The 14,658-nt window shown below is 45.6% G+C and overlaps 2 protein-coding genes across 2 annotated transcripts; one reads left to right on the plus strand and one right to left on the minus strand.

Annotated features, from left to right (window-relative positions):
* Nucleotides 1-4,973: 4,973 nt before the first annotated feature.
* Nucleotides 4,974-7,162, plus strand: F4812DRAFT_433678 (Clavaminate synthase-like protein). Its single transcript, XM_047934657.1, has 6 exons — nt 4,974-5,435; nt 5,544-5,657; nt 5,729-5,745; nt 5,842-5,992; nt 6,047-6,389; nt 6,571-7,162. Exons 1-6 carry the CDS (start codon nt 5,271-5,273, stop codon nt 6,861-6,863), a joined length of 1,083 nt encoding a protein of 360 aa, XP_047788638.1. The 5' UTR covers nt 4,974-5,270; the 3' UTR covers nt 6,864-7,162.
* Nucleotides 7,163-8,242: 1,080 nt separating this feature from the next.
* Nucleotides 8,243-10,309, minus strand: F4812DRAFT_75420 (nitrogen metabolite repression--responsible protein). Its single transcript, XM_047939383.1, has 2 exons — nt 8,579-10,309; nt 8,243-8,446 (listed from the first exon to the last, which is right to left on the minus strand). Exons 1-2 carry the CDS (start codon nt 9,944-9,946, stop codon nt 8,408-8,410), a joined length of 1,407 nt encoding a protein of 468 aa, XP_047788639.1. The 5' UTR covers nt 9,947-10,309; the 3' UTR covers nt 8,243-8,407.
* Between the last annotated feature and the right edge of the window lie 4,349 nt (nt 10,310-14,658).

Consider the following 14,658-nt stretch of genomic DNA (forward strand, 5'->3'; position numbering starts at 1 on the left):
TGGGGCCTAATTTAACGGTTATAAATTTTTAAACTTTTTCTATTGTTTGGGTTTGGTTTCCGTTCAAACATTTTTATTTTTTTTAAAAACAATGTCCCCCCCCCCCCCCCCCCCCCTCCCCCCAATGAGGGCATCTTGTTTATTATAACCCGTCTCTCGTGTATGATAGGACGAGGTTTTGCCATTTAAGCTTAGGCTTGGCATACGCATGCAACAACACAGTTAGTTGCACATATGTATGTAGTTGTTGATTTACGATTCGACTCGATTCGATTCAACTCTGCGATGTCTTGCTATTGTACTGTACTGTTCTGTATTGTATTGTATTGTATATTAGCTACATTAGGCAGCTACTTTCGATTGATTTTACTGCGAGTCTATCAATTAATGATGACTGCGATAAACACGCAATAAGGAAAATAGGAGGGAAAAGAAAAAACGGGGGCGGTTGAGAAATACGAAGTCGTTTCCCTTAAGTTGCCTACGATCTGAAGAATCTGTGACGATGCTGATTAGCATTGCGAGGCTAAACTAAACTAATCCTCATTTTCTGAGATTATAACCAGAGTCCTGTAGGTAGGTACCTAAGGTATGATCCAACTAGATTGGTTATTACCTATTCGTTCCCAAGCAGTTCCCGTCTGGCTGTGAACGCCTCGCCCTTTTAAGAGAGCAGCAACATGGCCTAGTTAGGGATAAGTGTCTAAATGGCAAAAATAGCCTAGCTTGCAAGTTATACCCCCTCTACGGTTATCAAAATATCGATGAGCTCATTATTTTGTAGAATACCTACCTGCCGTCGCCAACTATACGTGCAATATTATGTATGTCCTCGATAAGAATACTATGATTAAGCGAATGGCACGAGGGGCTTAGATTACATATGATAATACTGATTTGTTTTTATTGGGCATATTACTCGGCTACATACCAATGGGGATTATTCATCTCATAAGCTCGTGACCGTCCGCCTGTGAAGCCTATATGGTAGCCCCCTAATACCTAGCTATCTTAGTAGGGTAGGTAGGTAGGTAAAGACTTTGCGACTTGATACCACAAATGGTCTTAAAAGTAACAGATATTTTTTTGTGACCAAAACGCCTTGCGGGGAACCTGAAGGACATCGGAATACGTTAACTTCATATATATGTGGGCTACCAGGTGCATGCTCGAAGATAGCAATTCCTACCAAACAAAATGGGCCAATGGAGGTTAACAGCGAAGAGAGCTAATAAACCAAGTAGCATATGCAATTGATAAGCCAAGCAGTGTCGGAATTTCGTCAGATAGTTAGATGCCTACTTCACCCTTAACTCCCCCTTCGCGACCTTCTCCCTGGAACTAATGACGAGGGCTGTTGACAGGGTTTGTTGAAATATTTAATTATACGATAACCGGGCGTGAGCTTAGCGTCGCTGTTGAAGATACAAGGCAGCTTTGTCCCACGCGCTTCGGTCAGCGGGAGAGACTTCACTCTTGAGAGTCTTGACACCTGCGTGGATGGCATCGAAGAAGTTGAAAGCTATATCCAGATCTTCGAAGAAGTGAGTTGCGTATGGGACGAATGTACCAGGGAACTCTTGCTTCTTTACTGCCTTCTGCTCGGCCGTCTCGTTGGGGTGAATGTCGTCCAGCAGTGTCTTAACGGCGATACCAAGAGCAACGTCTGTGTCACTCAAAAAGGGTAGCCTAGTAAATATTAGCACGCGGACCATCCTTATATCATGAATCACACAACCAACCTGTGACCAATCTCCAAATAATCATCCCGTTCTCGTTCCGTCTGCGCAAATAGTAGCATGGACGCCACAATCGCTTCAATGAGATCCCTGTCGGCCTCTCGAATAGACGAACTCAATGATCGGAAGCACAAGAAATTCTTGCTGAGTGGACCAGTATAGCCATTTGCCTGGTGACGCAGCTTCAAAAGGATTGCGCAGCGGCTGATTAGTAGTAAGCTTGCCTTGTCATCCTCAGTTCCATTCATAGGTAGACCGTTCAGTTCTGGGTGCTGGTTTCGGGTATTAAGTAAATCAAACCTGAGAAGTTCATAAGCTAAAAGGACCGCTTCGTACAGGCCAGGAACTTGGCTGTGCTTCTCAACGGTAGGCGTAAGTGTCTCTAGAGACGTTGCCAAAGCTTGACCCCAGGGTGTAAGCTGGTGAGAATCATCTACGTAACCACGCAGATGGAGGAAGCGCCATATTGTGATTGACGATATCAGATCAGCAGAACCGATGCCTTTGACCTTCTCTTTAGCAATTGTGCTCTTCGCAAAGTCCTGATTCTTCAGTGCTGTTACTTCAAAGATGATAGACCCATGCTTAGCATCGGGATAGCGCACCGCAATGGTGCTGTTGATATTCCAGGTATGTGCTCTGCTCAACGCCTGGTTCTCTTGAGGACGGTACTCAATCTTGTGGGAATACTTCTCGTCATACCAAACCTTCACAGTAATCGGTTTATACTGTATACCTCGGTGTAGTCGAGGAAGTAGAAGGCTGAGAGCTGCCTCTCTCAAAGGCATCAGCTGGTTCGTAACCAGGTTCCTATACTCTTCTGACTTGACTCCATCGAGGGTTGGATAGATGACAATTTGGCCGTGAGTAATCCAGCTGAGCATGCGTGCCCCGATAAGACCCGTGTTAAGATAGTGAAATAGCTCGGCCGGTAACTGATAGCCGAGATATTCCCAGTTGTCCCGGGTTAGCGTTTCGAAGTTATGGACCTTGATTTCTCCAGATTCTTCAATGTAGATGAAGTGATCGATGCTCATTCTGGCTTTGCGGTACTTCTGTAGCCAGTTTGGGTTTTTGCTCTTATTCAAAATATCGTTGAATGAGTTGCAAGCATTAGCAACCGACTTCTCTGAGGTTCGTAGCATGTTAATAGCGTCCTGTACGGATGGAGGCTGGCGGACGGTAATTTGAGGCTCTTTCAAAGGGGGGAACGTGGGGAGAAAAGTTGTTCCTGCCATCAGCAATGCGTCGATAAATAGAGCTTCAGTCACGCCTAAAGTTCTGATGATACTCTTCTTGGAGATGGCGGTAAATGTGCCTGCATCCCAATCAATGAATCGGATAACATGATCCTTGATTGGATAAAGTAACAATTCTTGCGAGCCCATGATAGCTGAGCATTGCTCTGAGTCGATCATATCAAAATATGCCAACTTGGAATTTATTAGTTACAGAGAATCCCAACTTTCGAAAAGGACGACTCACTTGCGCAGATGCGTGGAAAGGGGGGACTAAGAAGTGGAGCCCACGGCGCTTGAGGATACCCTGTAGAAGTGGGAATAGATTGTGGACAGGGTAAGCTCCTATGCTATGTAAGCTTTATGTCCGAGCTAAGAGGTAGCCATGACGTTGGGCCATACCTCGATGAGAGCCAAAGGCTGTCACAGCTTCATTGGCCTGGCTTTGGAAATAGAGGCCCCAGGCCTCGTCGGTACCTGCAATCGCTCTCTTCCCCCTCTGGACGGAAACTTCATCTTCGCCTTCAATGGACTGACCATTGAAGATAAAGAAAGGAATGGTTTTATTGGACTGCCAACTATCAAGGTCATGTTCGATGTGTGATTGAATGCCGGTTAAGCCGCCGAGGGCAGGGAGGAGAGGCTCGTGATAAGGGACATTGTCGAGAAACAGTTGCAGATAGTACGAGGCATCAACCGCAATGGCAGTGTCCTCGAGCTGGGAGACCTCGGCGGACCTACAACGTTATTAGTCCTAGGATATCGAGAATAACATGACGTGGTGCTTACGCCACTTGCTCGTTGATCCAGTGATCTTCAAAAGCGCCTATAAAAGCTAATTAGCAATAGTGACATCAAGCTAGAACAGTACTAATATGATGAAGGAAGAGAAGTATCGTGGCCTTTTCTGCAAAGTACCCTGTAAGGTCTCACAGCTTCTAACTGATGTCTTCCACCACTCATCTACTATAGGTCTCGTATTGCGGGGGAGGCGATCGCGAAGAGTGACAAATAACCCTTCCCGGTTAAGCGATTCGAGAGCCCGGCTCAAATCAGCCTCGACAAACGGGGGCACAGAGTTGAGCTCTCCCAAATCATACATAGTGGAGCCGAGGCACAAAAGGAATCGAAATGGTGATCGTGAATCCCTTAAGTCAGGCATAACAAAAGTGGTGGGTTGTATGAGTAACAGTGAAGTCCAAGGCCATGGAATGGTATAGAAGCGGATGCGAAGATGTGCGAAGATGTGCGAGGATGCAAGCAGGAAAATCAAAATCTAAAGCAGGAAGGCAGAATTCTGTCGATCCTTAAGCAAAGAAATAGAAGTTCAAAACTTACTCGGCATCTTTAAGATAGACTTTGCGCAAATCGAAGCGCTATTGCCTGTTCGTTTGTTTGTTGTATGTATGAGATATGGGACTTTGGGTCTGCTATGACGATCGTCGAACTGTGGTCGAACTGTGGAATTGTCGAAGTCGAAGTGAGGAAAGTAGAACTCGCAGCGCTCAAACCCGCCGGCTGAAAAGATGACAGGTGGAACTCGCAGATTTCATAAAAGGAGTGACTGAGCTTGACATGAGATGGAAGGAGGACTATGTCGGGGCGGGAAGGAAAAGTCGGTGCGATGGTGAAAGTAAAGATGCACCTTTTTTTCCCTTAAGGCTGCAGCTGCGGTTGGAGAACCGGTAGTGAGGTTCTGAGGTGAGGCACGACCTAAGGTCAAAGCCTCGCGGTAAGGGTGGACGGGTAGGTGGGACAAGGGTTGTGGGACTAGCCTGCTGGAGGTAGCGACACTACCTAATTATATAGAAAACCCCTGAGCTCTATGATTACCTAGGTACCTTAGGAGGTAGGTACCTAAAATGTACGTACCTAAATTTGAGTTTAGCAGTTATAGTTACCTAAAGTTACTTAAACGTGCCTAACATATTAAACCGTGTAAATAGTACAATGACGCGTCATATAGGTAGGTACTTTACTAGTCATATACTTTATTATTGAAATACCTAAGCCATTTAATCTTCGTGTGACGATTTCATACATGTTAGGTTAATACCTAAAAGCACCTACCTCCCATGGTATTAGGTATGTGCAGATACTTTATCTTATCTCTCATCTTCTCCGTAGAATGTTGCTAGGTACTTATCTCATGTCGCCTGCACAACATACATTAGGTCCATTCATTACCTAGCTTTGATTAGTTGCCCTGCTGTGACACTTCTACTGATCAACATGAATTAAATTTTCTTATCTGAGTACATCAAGTCTTCAGGCTCTCCCGAGGTCCTCAGTCATGGCTGGAGCTGCAACTCTTCCCGTTGTCGACATCTCATCAGCCGAAGGCGTGGACCAAGCTCAAATTGCCAAAGAGTTGGTAGATGCCGCCATCGACTACGGCTTTGTCTATATCAAGTGTCAAGATATTTCGGAGGAGCAAATAGACAACGCTTTCAAAGTGGTAGGTCGTAGTTATTTCATATTGGGAGACGAGAATACGATCCTTATGGACTTCTTATTTTGATGGAAAAAAAAGAATATCTAATCTTATCCTATCTCGCATATATAGTCGCGCATCTTATTCGATTCGCCCGTCGAGGACAAGCAGAGATGTAAGATCGAGAAAAATAATCAGGGGTGGACTGGTATGCATACCGAGACTTTGGACCCCAAGACTCAAAGAGTAAGCCCGTACCACCTCGCCTAGCCTAGGTATCCAAGACGGACTTACCGAGATTAATATCTTCTCTTCAGGTAGGAGACTTCAAAGAGTTAGTATACATACCTTACCTCACAGCCTATATAGGTACCTACTTATCACCTTATGTGTGGTGGAAGAAAACCCAGGCTAAATAAGAATCCCCAAGAGCCTTCAACTTCGGTCCCTTTGTCAATAGCAAGGCTACACAGCCCATCCCCCAGACTGTCGAGCCTCATCAAGCAGAGCTCGCCGCCTTCCGGGATGCATGCCACCAACTCTGCCGAAAGCTACTCCTACTCTTTGGCATCGGACTGGGAGTAAGCGCAACCCCCCAACACGCCCGAGCTACCCCTTTCTAACCAATCCCAAAGGTGAATCCGCCAGATTTCTTCTCTGCTGCGCATAATCCCACTCTTCCGTCAGGCTCCATCCTGCGGTTGTTGTACTACCCGCCACCTAGCAGAACACCTGAAGCGCACCCTGACGATGTGCGCGCGGGTGCGCACTCGGATTATGGGTCCATCACGCTTCTGTTCAGGTTACGCGGCCAAGCTGGCCTCGAGATTCTCGAACCCCGCACAGAGCGTTGGGCGCCTGTCCCCGTCGATCCGCCTAGCACCAGCGGAGACGCGAATACCACCGCACCGCCGCCTATTCTCGTCAACATCGGCGACTTGCTCTCATACTGGACAAACGGGCTGCTCCGCAGTACAGGTACGTAGCATTGAGAGTTCACCCCACCCCCACCCCCCCTTTTTTTTTTGTTCTATACTAGGAGATAGGTAGTATCTTTTCGTTCGAGCTGAATATCTACGGAGTGGTTATCACTCTTGTGGTATTTCCAAACCCCCTTACTACTTAGACGAAGTACCTATCCGTTAATACGCGCCGCTAGTCCACCGCGTCGCCTTCCCCTCGGCGCTAGAGGCCCTCGCGGCCGGCGAGTCCACCGCCGACCCGCGGTACTCCATCGCCTACTTCTGCCATCCGGCCAATGACACGCCACTGGCCTCCGTTCCCAGCGAGCGTGTCAAGGCGGCAGGCCAAAACGAGAGCGAAACCGCTCGTAGCCAGGGCTTAGGTGATGATAAGAAGGTGCTGACGGCGGACGAGCACCTCCAGATGCGCCTGCAAGCGACGTACCTACAGCTGTACGGGAAGGACGGAGGAAAGGAGGTAAGGAAGTAAGTGAATCACAGACGGGAGGTGGTCTTGCGAATTTGTTGGATATATAGCTAGCATCCATCTGTAACGGAAGATTTAGGATCAGATGTTTAGTATTGCTGTGGAGAGGAATCTGGATTGTAGAATCGTCATATTCATCTTGGATTCTCAAATATACCTCCACATGGTAATATATATATATAAATAAGTGAGTTAAAGCTGGATTAGCGTTTCAGTCAGCTTGTTGAGCTGGCGCCGGGAATGTAAAGGATATAGAACACCTACCTAAGATAACCTACGCACATTTACTGCTCCCCACTAGATTTAGGTACCTACCTAGGTAGGAGGTATGTATATGCCACGGCCACGACCACGACCACAACATGATATACTTACTACCCAACATCCAATACCCTCCTCCTGTCCAAGTCTGCTCACAGTGCTAAAAGCTTCCTAACCATACTCCCCTCCTCCCCAGCCATAAGGGGTTCTCGTACTGTACTCGGATGGTGACTCCGCTGCGGGTGAGGGTACACGACATAGCGAATGCACCCAAGGAGTAAGTTTCGGGGGGAAGGCGAGGATTTGGCCCGGTATAGTGGTAGTCTTAATCGGGTTCTGCCATGATCTAGATTTGTCTATTAGAGGACGTTTAGATGCCCTCTGTTCATGTAGTGGTTAGTGAATACGAACTGGCTAGCCTTAGGTGGAAAACACTTGCAATCGAAGTGATACTTATTAATTAAAGGTATACTGAATGCCACATACATATCAGGTAGGCATGTACACAGATGGATTCAACAACCAGTCTTCATTCATGAACTATTCTGGCCTCGGCCCTCCCTATTACGGCCAGCCTGGGTATTTTCAAATGCCCATCGTTATCCCAAACCACACGAGTCGCTTAACTCCAGTGTTTAGTCTTAATCGGCACCTCTTCCTTAAACAAGCCCAGTCGGATATATATTTGTAAGAGGTCACTTTATTTCTCCGTCGAGTTAATCCTTTGTCATTCAACGTCAGCTCCCTCCCCGAATACCAGCTCGTACCTGGATACGCCGAACTTTTTGAAACCCTACCCCGTCCATCCTGTAATAACCCGTGTAAGATACTGGAACCTCGCCAAATGATCTAGGTCGCTTCAGGCGTTCCCAAGATATAGCGGGTATGAGTAGAAACTTTTGTAATCCAACGCCGACGAACTTATAGAAGATATGACCGGGCAACGCTCTAATCATTATGTATGCTGTCTTAACAACCGAAACATTAGCGATCACCAGACACCTCTGCCAGTTTCCATATGCAATATCCTATGATGTCTCACCAACCGAATATGCTTTCCTGTTGTATAACCGCTATTATCTTATCGGTTTATACTAAGACAGAAGCCTGTTTACAGCAACCGAGCCAATGCAAATGTTTTAGAATAACAATGCGTAAGTGGTTGTGTAGCGACTGTGAGCATTATGTTCTGCCCCCAGGAGAATATCCAAGCCTGAAAGTAATACCAGATTATTTCCGCGTTCTTAGTCGCAGGGAATGTCATGACACGCACAGTAACTCGGTACTTATGCCAGCCATGACTCTTCGTCTCGTTTGAGCCCTCTCTGTAAAATGTTCGATTAGTATTTGTACTAATGCGAACATTGGATTGTCCGCCTTTGAAGAATAGGAGCGGTGTTGTCCCGTAAAGCGGACATTGTGCCCCAAAGTAGTTTGAAGTAATGAGTATTGCTTACCATTATTAATCCTTCATCTAGGGATTCGTTATCACCATCACCGTCCTCATCTTCCCCATTATTAGTCATCTCTATGTTTTCCTCCACTGGGCCCTCGAGCCCAGGAACAACGTCACTGCAAAGCATCCAAGTCATTCCGTTTGCTTCCTCTTCCAACGGGAATATTTCGCGCGCATATTCTTCTAGTCCCCTCGGCCCTTCCCATAATGCTAGAGCATCTTCAGGACATCTTCTTTCGAGCTCCAGATCTCCAAAATAAGGCGGCTGCTTTGTAGGCTCGGTGTTATGCGGCGAAAAGAGTTTCTCCAACGCTTCCAGCTGTTCCCGATAGCCCTCCGGAATCTTCACCAGCACTTCTATGGGCCCGTGTTTATAACGAACACGCCTGCCTAACCCTTTCTCGAACGCTTTGCAGGCTTCTATGGGTGTCAGGTACTCGTAGGCCAACGCGATACGCTTCCCATTCCACTTTTCTGGCCCGTCTTTAAAAAGCTGAATGATGGCCGGTCCCACATCATGTTCAGCGTCTAACCAGGGAAGCTTGGCATGCGGGTGGAAGGGGGCTTGCCATACAAACGAACCATCCGGCTGTAATTCCATGCAGAATAGCGGATAACGGAGTGATGTGAAATTGTTGTTGTAGATTCCAGTATAGACGAATGTGGCTGGTAACCCTATCTTGCGAACATATTTCTCCACCTCATGCTTGGCCGCCCAAAGGGGCAACGAGGGCCATTCCGGGTTATAAGCCGCGTGGTCGGGCATGGATGAATATACGTAATGTTGGACGCCGGCCTTCTTTGCAGCGTCCGCAATAGCTTCTCCTATCTGTATTTCATTTCCATAAAACGTCGTGTTGATGAAAGCTAGCTGCGCGCCATTGAACAGCTGCGAGATCAAAGCATGGTTGACCAGAATCCCCGGGAGGTGGCCGTGAACAGTAACGTCCCTTTTGTCGTCAGGTTTGTTTCGAAGATAAAGTTCTCCAACAAAAACTGTAACATTTGGATTCGTCGAAACTTCGGTAGCTATAACGCCTTCCAGGTTGCGAAGCTGGGCGCGAACCCTGTAACCTACAGCAGTGGCTATCCGGATTAAGGAGGCCGCCTGACGACCGCTGGCATTAATAATAGCAATAGTCTTGTCTGGCGACGGAGTTGACCGTTTTAGAGGACGATAAGTTAGTGAGTTATTCCTAGACATGGCAGTAAGAGGCGAGCTCTCCGAGTATGAAGAGCGCGTATGTTTGTGTCTTGTGCCCTGCATCGCCGAGGACTTGGGTGAAGATGCGTTGCTTTTCTCGCTTGGTGCTTGTACTGGTCGAAAAACCAGGTCAGTCCTAATCGGGATAGGATTTGTAGAAGACATGGTTGTATAGGTATGTAATTCCAATGCCAATTCCAACTCGGTTCTTTAACGCTCGAGCTTTTGTGTAACACGAAAGAGCTATCAATACCGTGTGAGAAAAAAAAATAGGAGGCGAGCTCAGATAGCTGGACGAGCACTGTGACGTCCCGATGATGCAAGAAACGAAGAAGACCAAGCCGAAGCCGCACTTATAAAAGAGAAGAGGGATTCCGTACACTCATCGAAGAAAACTGTTGAGAGAAGCTGTAGCAGAATAGACTTGTGGTGTGGGTTTGATCGAAAGCTAAGGTGAGGGCCAATGGGGCCCAACTTATTTCTAGGGTTGACGATGGTCTTGCTTAGGTGGGTAGGAGAAGTAGACAAGGTTAGGTAGACAGACAAGGTAGGCAAGGTAAGGCAAGGTAAGGAAAAGATAGCGTGGAACCAAGAGAGCTCAGGTGACTTTACTATAAAATAAGAAGAGTGGAAGTCAGATGGAAAAGCATGAGTACAAAGTAAGAGAAGAAAAAAAAAGGATAAAAAAAAAGTTAAGTAACCTAAAAGAAGAGGAAAAAAAACAGAGTAGGCACAGTAGGGAGCAAGTTTAATTTTGCCGGCGGTTGGGATGGCCTTGACCGTTAGTACCTAGGTAGGTCCAGTCTTGTGTCCCCAGTCTTAGGAAAGTCCAGGCACGCAATATCAACCTAGTCTCGACTATGTGAAAGTCTGAAAAGTGGATATACTACGGATGGGAATTTTTAACCCATCTGCAATATCCCGATTGAGAATTGAGGACCTTGACGGAGGTACCTTACGAACGAACGGGTTAGTACCTAAGCGTACTTTGCATAGTGACTTCCAAGTTCCGAATCCCAACCTAAGGGTCCAGTGCGAAGCAACCTAATAAGGTTCTTGCTCTTGTTTGAAAAGATCTCACACGGGTTTCGCCTTGCCCTAATAAGTGGTTCATTTTCATTAAAACATACCTTGGATACGATAAAGTGGTTTATGTCTGAAGGAGTATTTATATATGTTAGGTAGGTTGATAGGTATACCTCAAGTCCACATACTTTGGGTACTTAGGTATGTATACGTATATCCGGAGGTAGATGAAATAAATAGATGTGATAGTAGTAACTCAGGTAGAGCCTGATGGATCGATCGAATGCTCAAGTTCAGGAAGAATCTTAATAGGTTAGGAGGTTAGGGAAGAGGGAGGGTTAAAGCACATATGCAGATGTACATGCCTTACATATAATGCACATACAATGCACATACCTAATATCAAGAAGGCATAGTCAGGTATGTTACCTTTACTAGGCTAGATTATGTAGGCTGAAAAAGAACATGGAGGGTATGACGGGACCCGTCGGACTATTTAGATACATACCCAGGCCTAAGGTAATAATGTATGAGTTGGTCTAGGTGTGTGCTAGGGGGGGGCTGTTGTGAAATCCGGGGAACTGCTATCAAGTTTATCAACCTAGTCGACTAGGTAGGTAATCGACTCTAACCGGAGCAAGCTTTGGCATTCAGACACTTTTTTATGTACTTGCTAACGAGTAGCATGAAGGTAGCATAAAGATAAAGCATGAGCGCACAAAGAAATTTACCTAGGAAAAGAACGAAGAAAGTTTATACGCTGATGTTTTGTACCCAAACGATACCTAACCTAACCTACTTCGTTACGTTGATGGATAACGTTCGAAATTTCTTATCTTGAACTTTATATTCAGACGCGCGTAGATTAGGCAAAGATACGTAGAGTCTCATCTTAGGTAATGCATGTAAGATTGATTAAGAGGCTAGGTACTATGGTACCTAGCAAGACAAGGAAAGGCTGACGAACGAATGCGAAAGTTGCTCAATGTTGCATGCTTTACCTTTACCCACCAGGTAGGAGGTAAGTAAGTATAGCTTAACCTCTTACCTTAGCATCTTGGTGGGGGTTTATTTAATAGTATATATTTAGCTCAATATATCGAATTGTATATATATGGTTTATAATAATAAACGGCTTAAATTTATTAACGTATTTATATTTCCACGATTTATTAATTAAATGGTATTTTTGCGGTTTTTTTATTTAACGTTATAAATTTATATATTATAATTTAAACTTTTAAATGGCTTAATTATTTTAAATTATAAATATATAATAAAATAATTTTTAAATTACTTAAATAAATTTAACGTTTAAAAATATAAATGCGATATTTTTAATTTATAATATAAAACGTTTTAATTTTTTAAGTTATATATAAACAATATATATACAGTTTAAACCCCCTCCCCCCTCCCCCCCCAAAATGTTAAAGTATATGTGCGGTAAGAGTTGGTAGCACAACAATCCAATAAGAATGCGCTAGGCCGGAGCGTGGAAGGCGGGAGAGAAGGTCTAATACAGCATGGGTTAGCTTATTAGTAATGGAAGTCGAAAAGCGGCTCAGACTAAAATAGGTCAGGGAAAGGAACCTGACTGGTCGTTTAGATGTAAGGGGATTAGGTACAATACATGCCCGGAGCATAACAGGTTAACAGGTTGTACTTAATACCTAATAGGGGTTGGTTTGGATAAGAGGTACCTAAAGCGTGGGTATCGTAAAAGTCTGAAAATATTATTGCCTTCTAAGAGCGGTGAATAGTGTTGAATAAAAAGTATGGTACGCATTATAGTTATTGTATTGGAGGATGGTTAGTTTATTGCGTGTACCTCATGGGAATAGGTAGGTAGACTTCCGATTTCTTTTATCAATCAAAGCCCGTCAGGTTCCCCTTATCGCTTTTCCCGGGCTCTGACTCGCCGATCCAATACGTGATTGATCGCATGCGGTATCATTGTATTGATGGTGATACTTAAACCAGGAGGGTGGTCGCATTTGATTGGTCTAATTCATCATGCGGTCTGATTATGGAATACAACGAGATCGGAGCCTGACCGAACATCATCATTATGTACTTCGTGATTGTACCCGTGGACGGTACCAGGCATAGGCGCCTACCCGGTTTCTCTATGACTGGTACCTATGACTGGTATGACTGGTATGACTGGTATGGGCGGGTATCTAGTGTCCATACATAGTATGTAGGTACTTGATGATGTTCCTAAGGAATGGAGACAGGCTTGGTGAAGTTAGCTAATGGGAATTCGTAGGTCCATTTATATGACAGCTGTTAATCACGTTTTCGGGCTCGTCTGAAAAGAGTTTTTGGCCTGGCCCAATTCTCTCTCGGGTTTGGATACTGGTAACAGGCCGGCTCGGTTCCATGACGGCACAACTTATCAAAATGAAGGAAGGAAGAAGAAAGATTTTTTTTTTTCTTCGGTGGTTCTTTTCAATTTTTGTTTACGGGGAGCAAACTGGATACCGGCATGATTGAGATTATGTAAAAGGATGGAGAACTGTTGGTCGGCTACGGGATTTGCGTCTAAAAGAATATATGCACTTACATAACAGAGCTCTCTCTCTCTCTCTGATTCATTCATAATTCCATAATACCAAAATACCTCCGACATTAGGAACCTCTGACCAAACCATATATCCATTGCACCTTTTTTTTTAAAAAAAAAATTTCATCATCTCTACATAAACAATTCCGTGTATATAAGACGTGTAACATTTCAAGTCACAAGGGAAGACATGCTCCCCGACAATGCTCGCACCTAATCGGACCTATGCCAGCTTCCACATGCCACATTGGGGAGGAAGAGAGAGACTCTGAGTATTATATACCCAGCCTTACTGTTATCCACACAAGGTAACAAATGCGATAAGTACACCGATCCGATTGATTTATCTGATTTAAAGGATGAGAATGATGATCGAGGGGTATAGATTTCCCTCTTCCCCAAAAAGATCGACAGATAACCGTCAGCCAATAAGGTCAGATATATTGGGATCCTTGTCTCAGTAACGAGATAGGCGCGAATCCCCCTAATGTTGTCAGGTAACCTTAACGGAACAACCAGCTCTTACGCCACGGGATTGCGAAAGAAACCACCCAACCCCGGGACTCATGTTGAACCAGTCTTACCGCAGCGCACCACAACACAGCGCAGCACGAAGTATCCGATATATATATCAGATAGATGGAAACGGTCCGAGTCGGCCAAGTCCATCATCACTGTACTTATCTCACTACCTACCTAAATACCGATGCATCCCTAGGTAGCCTACCTACCTCTAAGGTACCTACATAGATGATAACGAGAAAGGAAGCGCGTTTCCATAATCGATATTTATTAGTTTTGCAAATATCCATTACCAACCATAGCATTCCCACTATCTCCCATCGGTGAAGCCATTGGCTTCGTTTAGGTAGGTACTTCCGAAAGTCACTGAGCCCAATGGAAGAGGGAAAAAGAGACAGACCCAGACCGGTCCACGCTGTGAAACCAATTGTTCACCAAAAAAAGACACGATGTTTCGCATGATGATGGGACCGCATTATACCCATTTGAGTCTATCGACCCGGCCCGTCACTAAAGCTAGAAGCCCATTTTCAGCATAGCTACCTAAGGTACCTGCCTACCTTTCATGAGTTCTAACCTGTTCGGCCGTCCAGGCTCCAAAAAAGAAAAAATTAAATTTCCCCATGACTCGCGGAATCGAAACCGATGCAGGCGGGGGGGGGGGGGGGGGGGGGGGGGGGGGGGGGGGGGTTGGGGGGGCGGGGGGGGGGGGGGGGGGGGGGGGGGGGGGGGGGGCGGGGGGGGGCGGGGGGGGGGGGGG

Source organism: Daldinia caldariorum (assembly GCF_022478825.1).
Source record: "Daldinia caldariorum strain CBS 122874 unplaced genomic scaffold F4812scaffold_12, whole genome shotgun sequence".
Taxonomy (NCBI): domain Eukaryota; kingdom Fungi; phylum Ascomycota; class Sordariomycetes; order Xylariales; family Hypoxylaceae; genus Daldinia; species Daldinia caldariorum.

Coding starts and splice junctions, on each gene's coding strand:
- F4812DRAFT_433678 (XM_047934657.1), top strand. CDS start 5,271: ATGGCTGGAGCTGCAACTCTTCCCGTTGTCGACATCTCATCAGCCGAA. Junction 5,993..6,046: donor TCTTTGGCATCGGACTGGGA/GTAAGCGCAACC, acceptor CCAATCCCAAAG/GTGAATCCGCCAGATTTCTT. Junction 6,390..6,570: donor CGGGCTGCTCCGCAGTACAG/GTACGTAGCATT, acceptor ACGCGCCGCTAG/TCCACCGCGTCGCCTTCCCC.
- F4812DRAFT_75420 (XM_047939383.1), bottom strand. CDS start 9,946: ATGTCTTCTACAAATCCTATCCCGATTAGGACTGACCTGGTTTTTCGA. Junction 8,447..8,578: donor TAGATGAAGGATTAATAATG/GTAAGCAATACT, acceptor AACATTTTACAG/AGAGGGCTCAAACGAGACGA.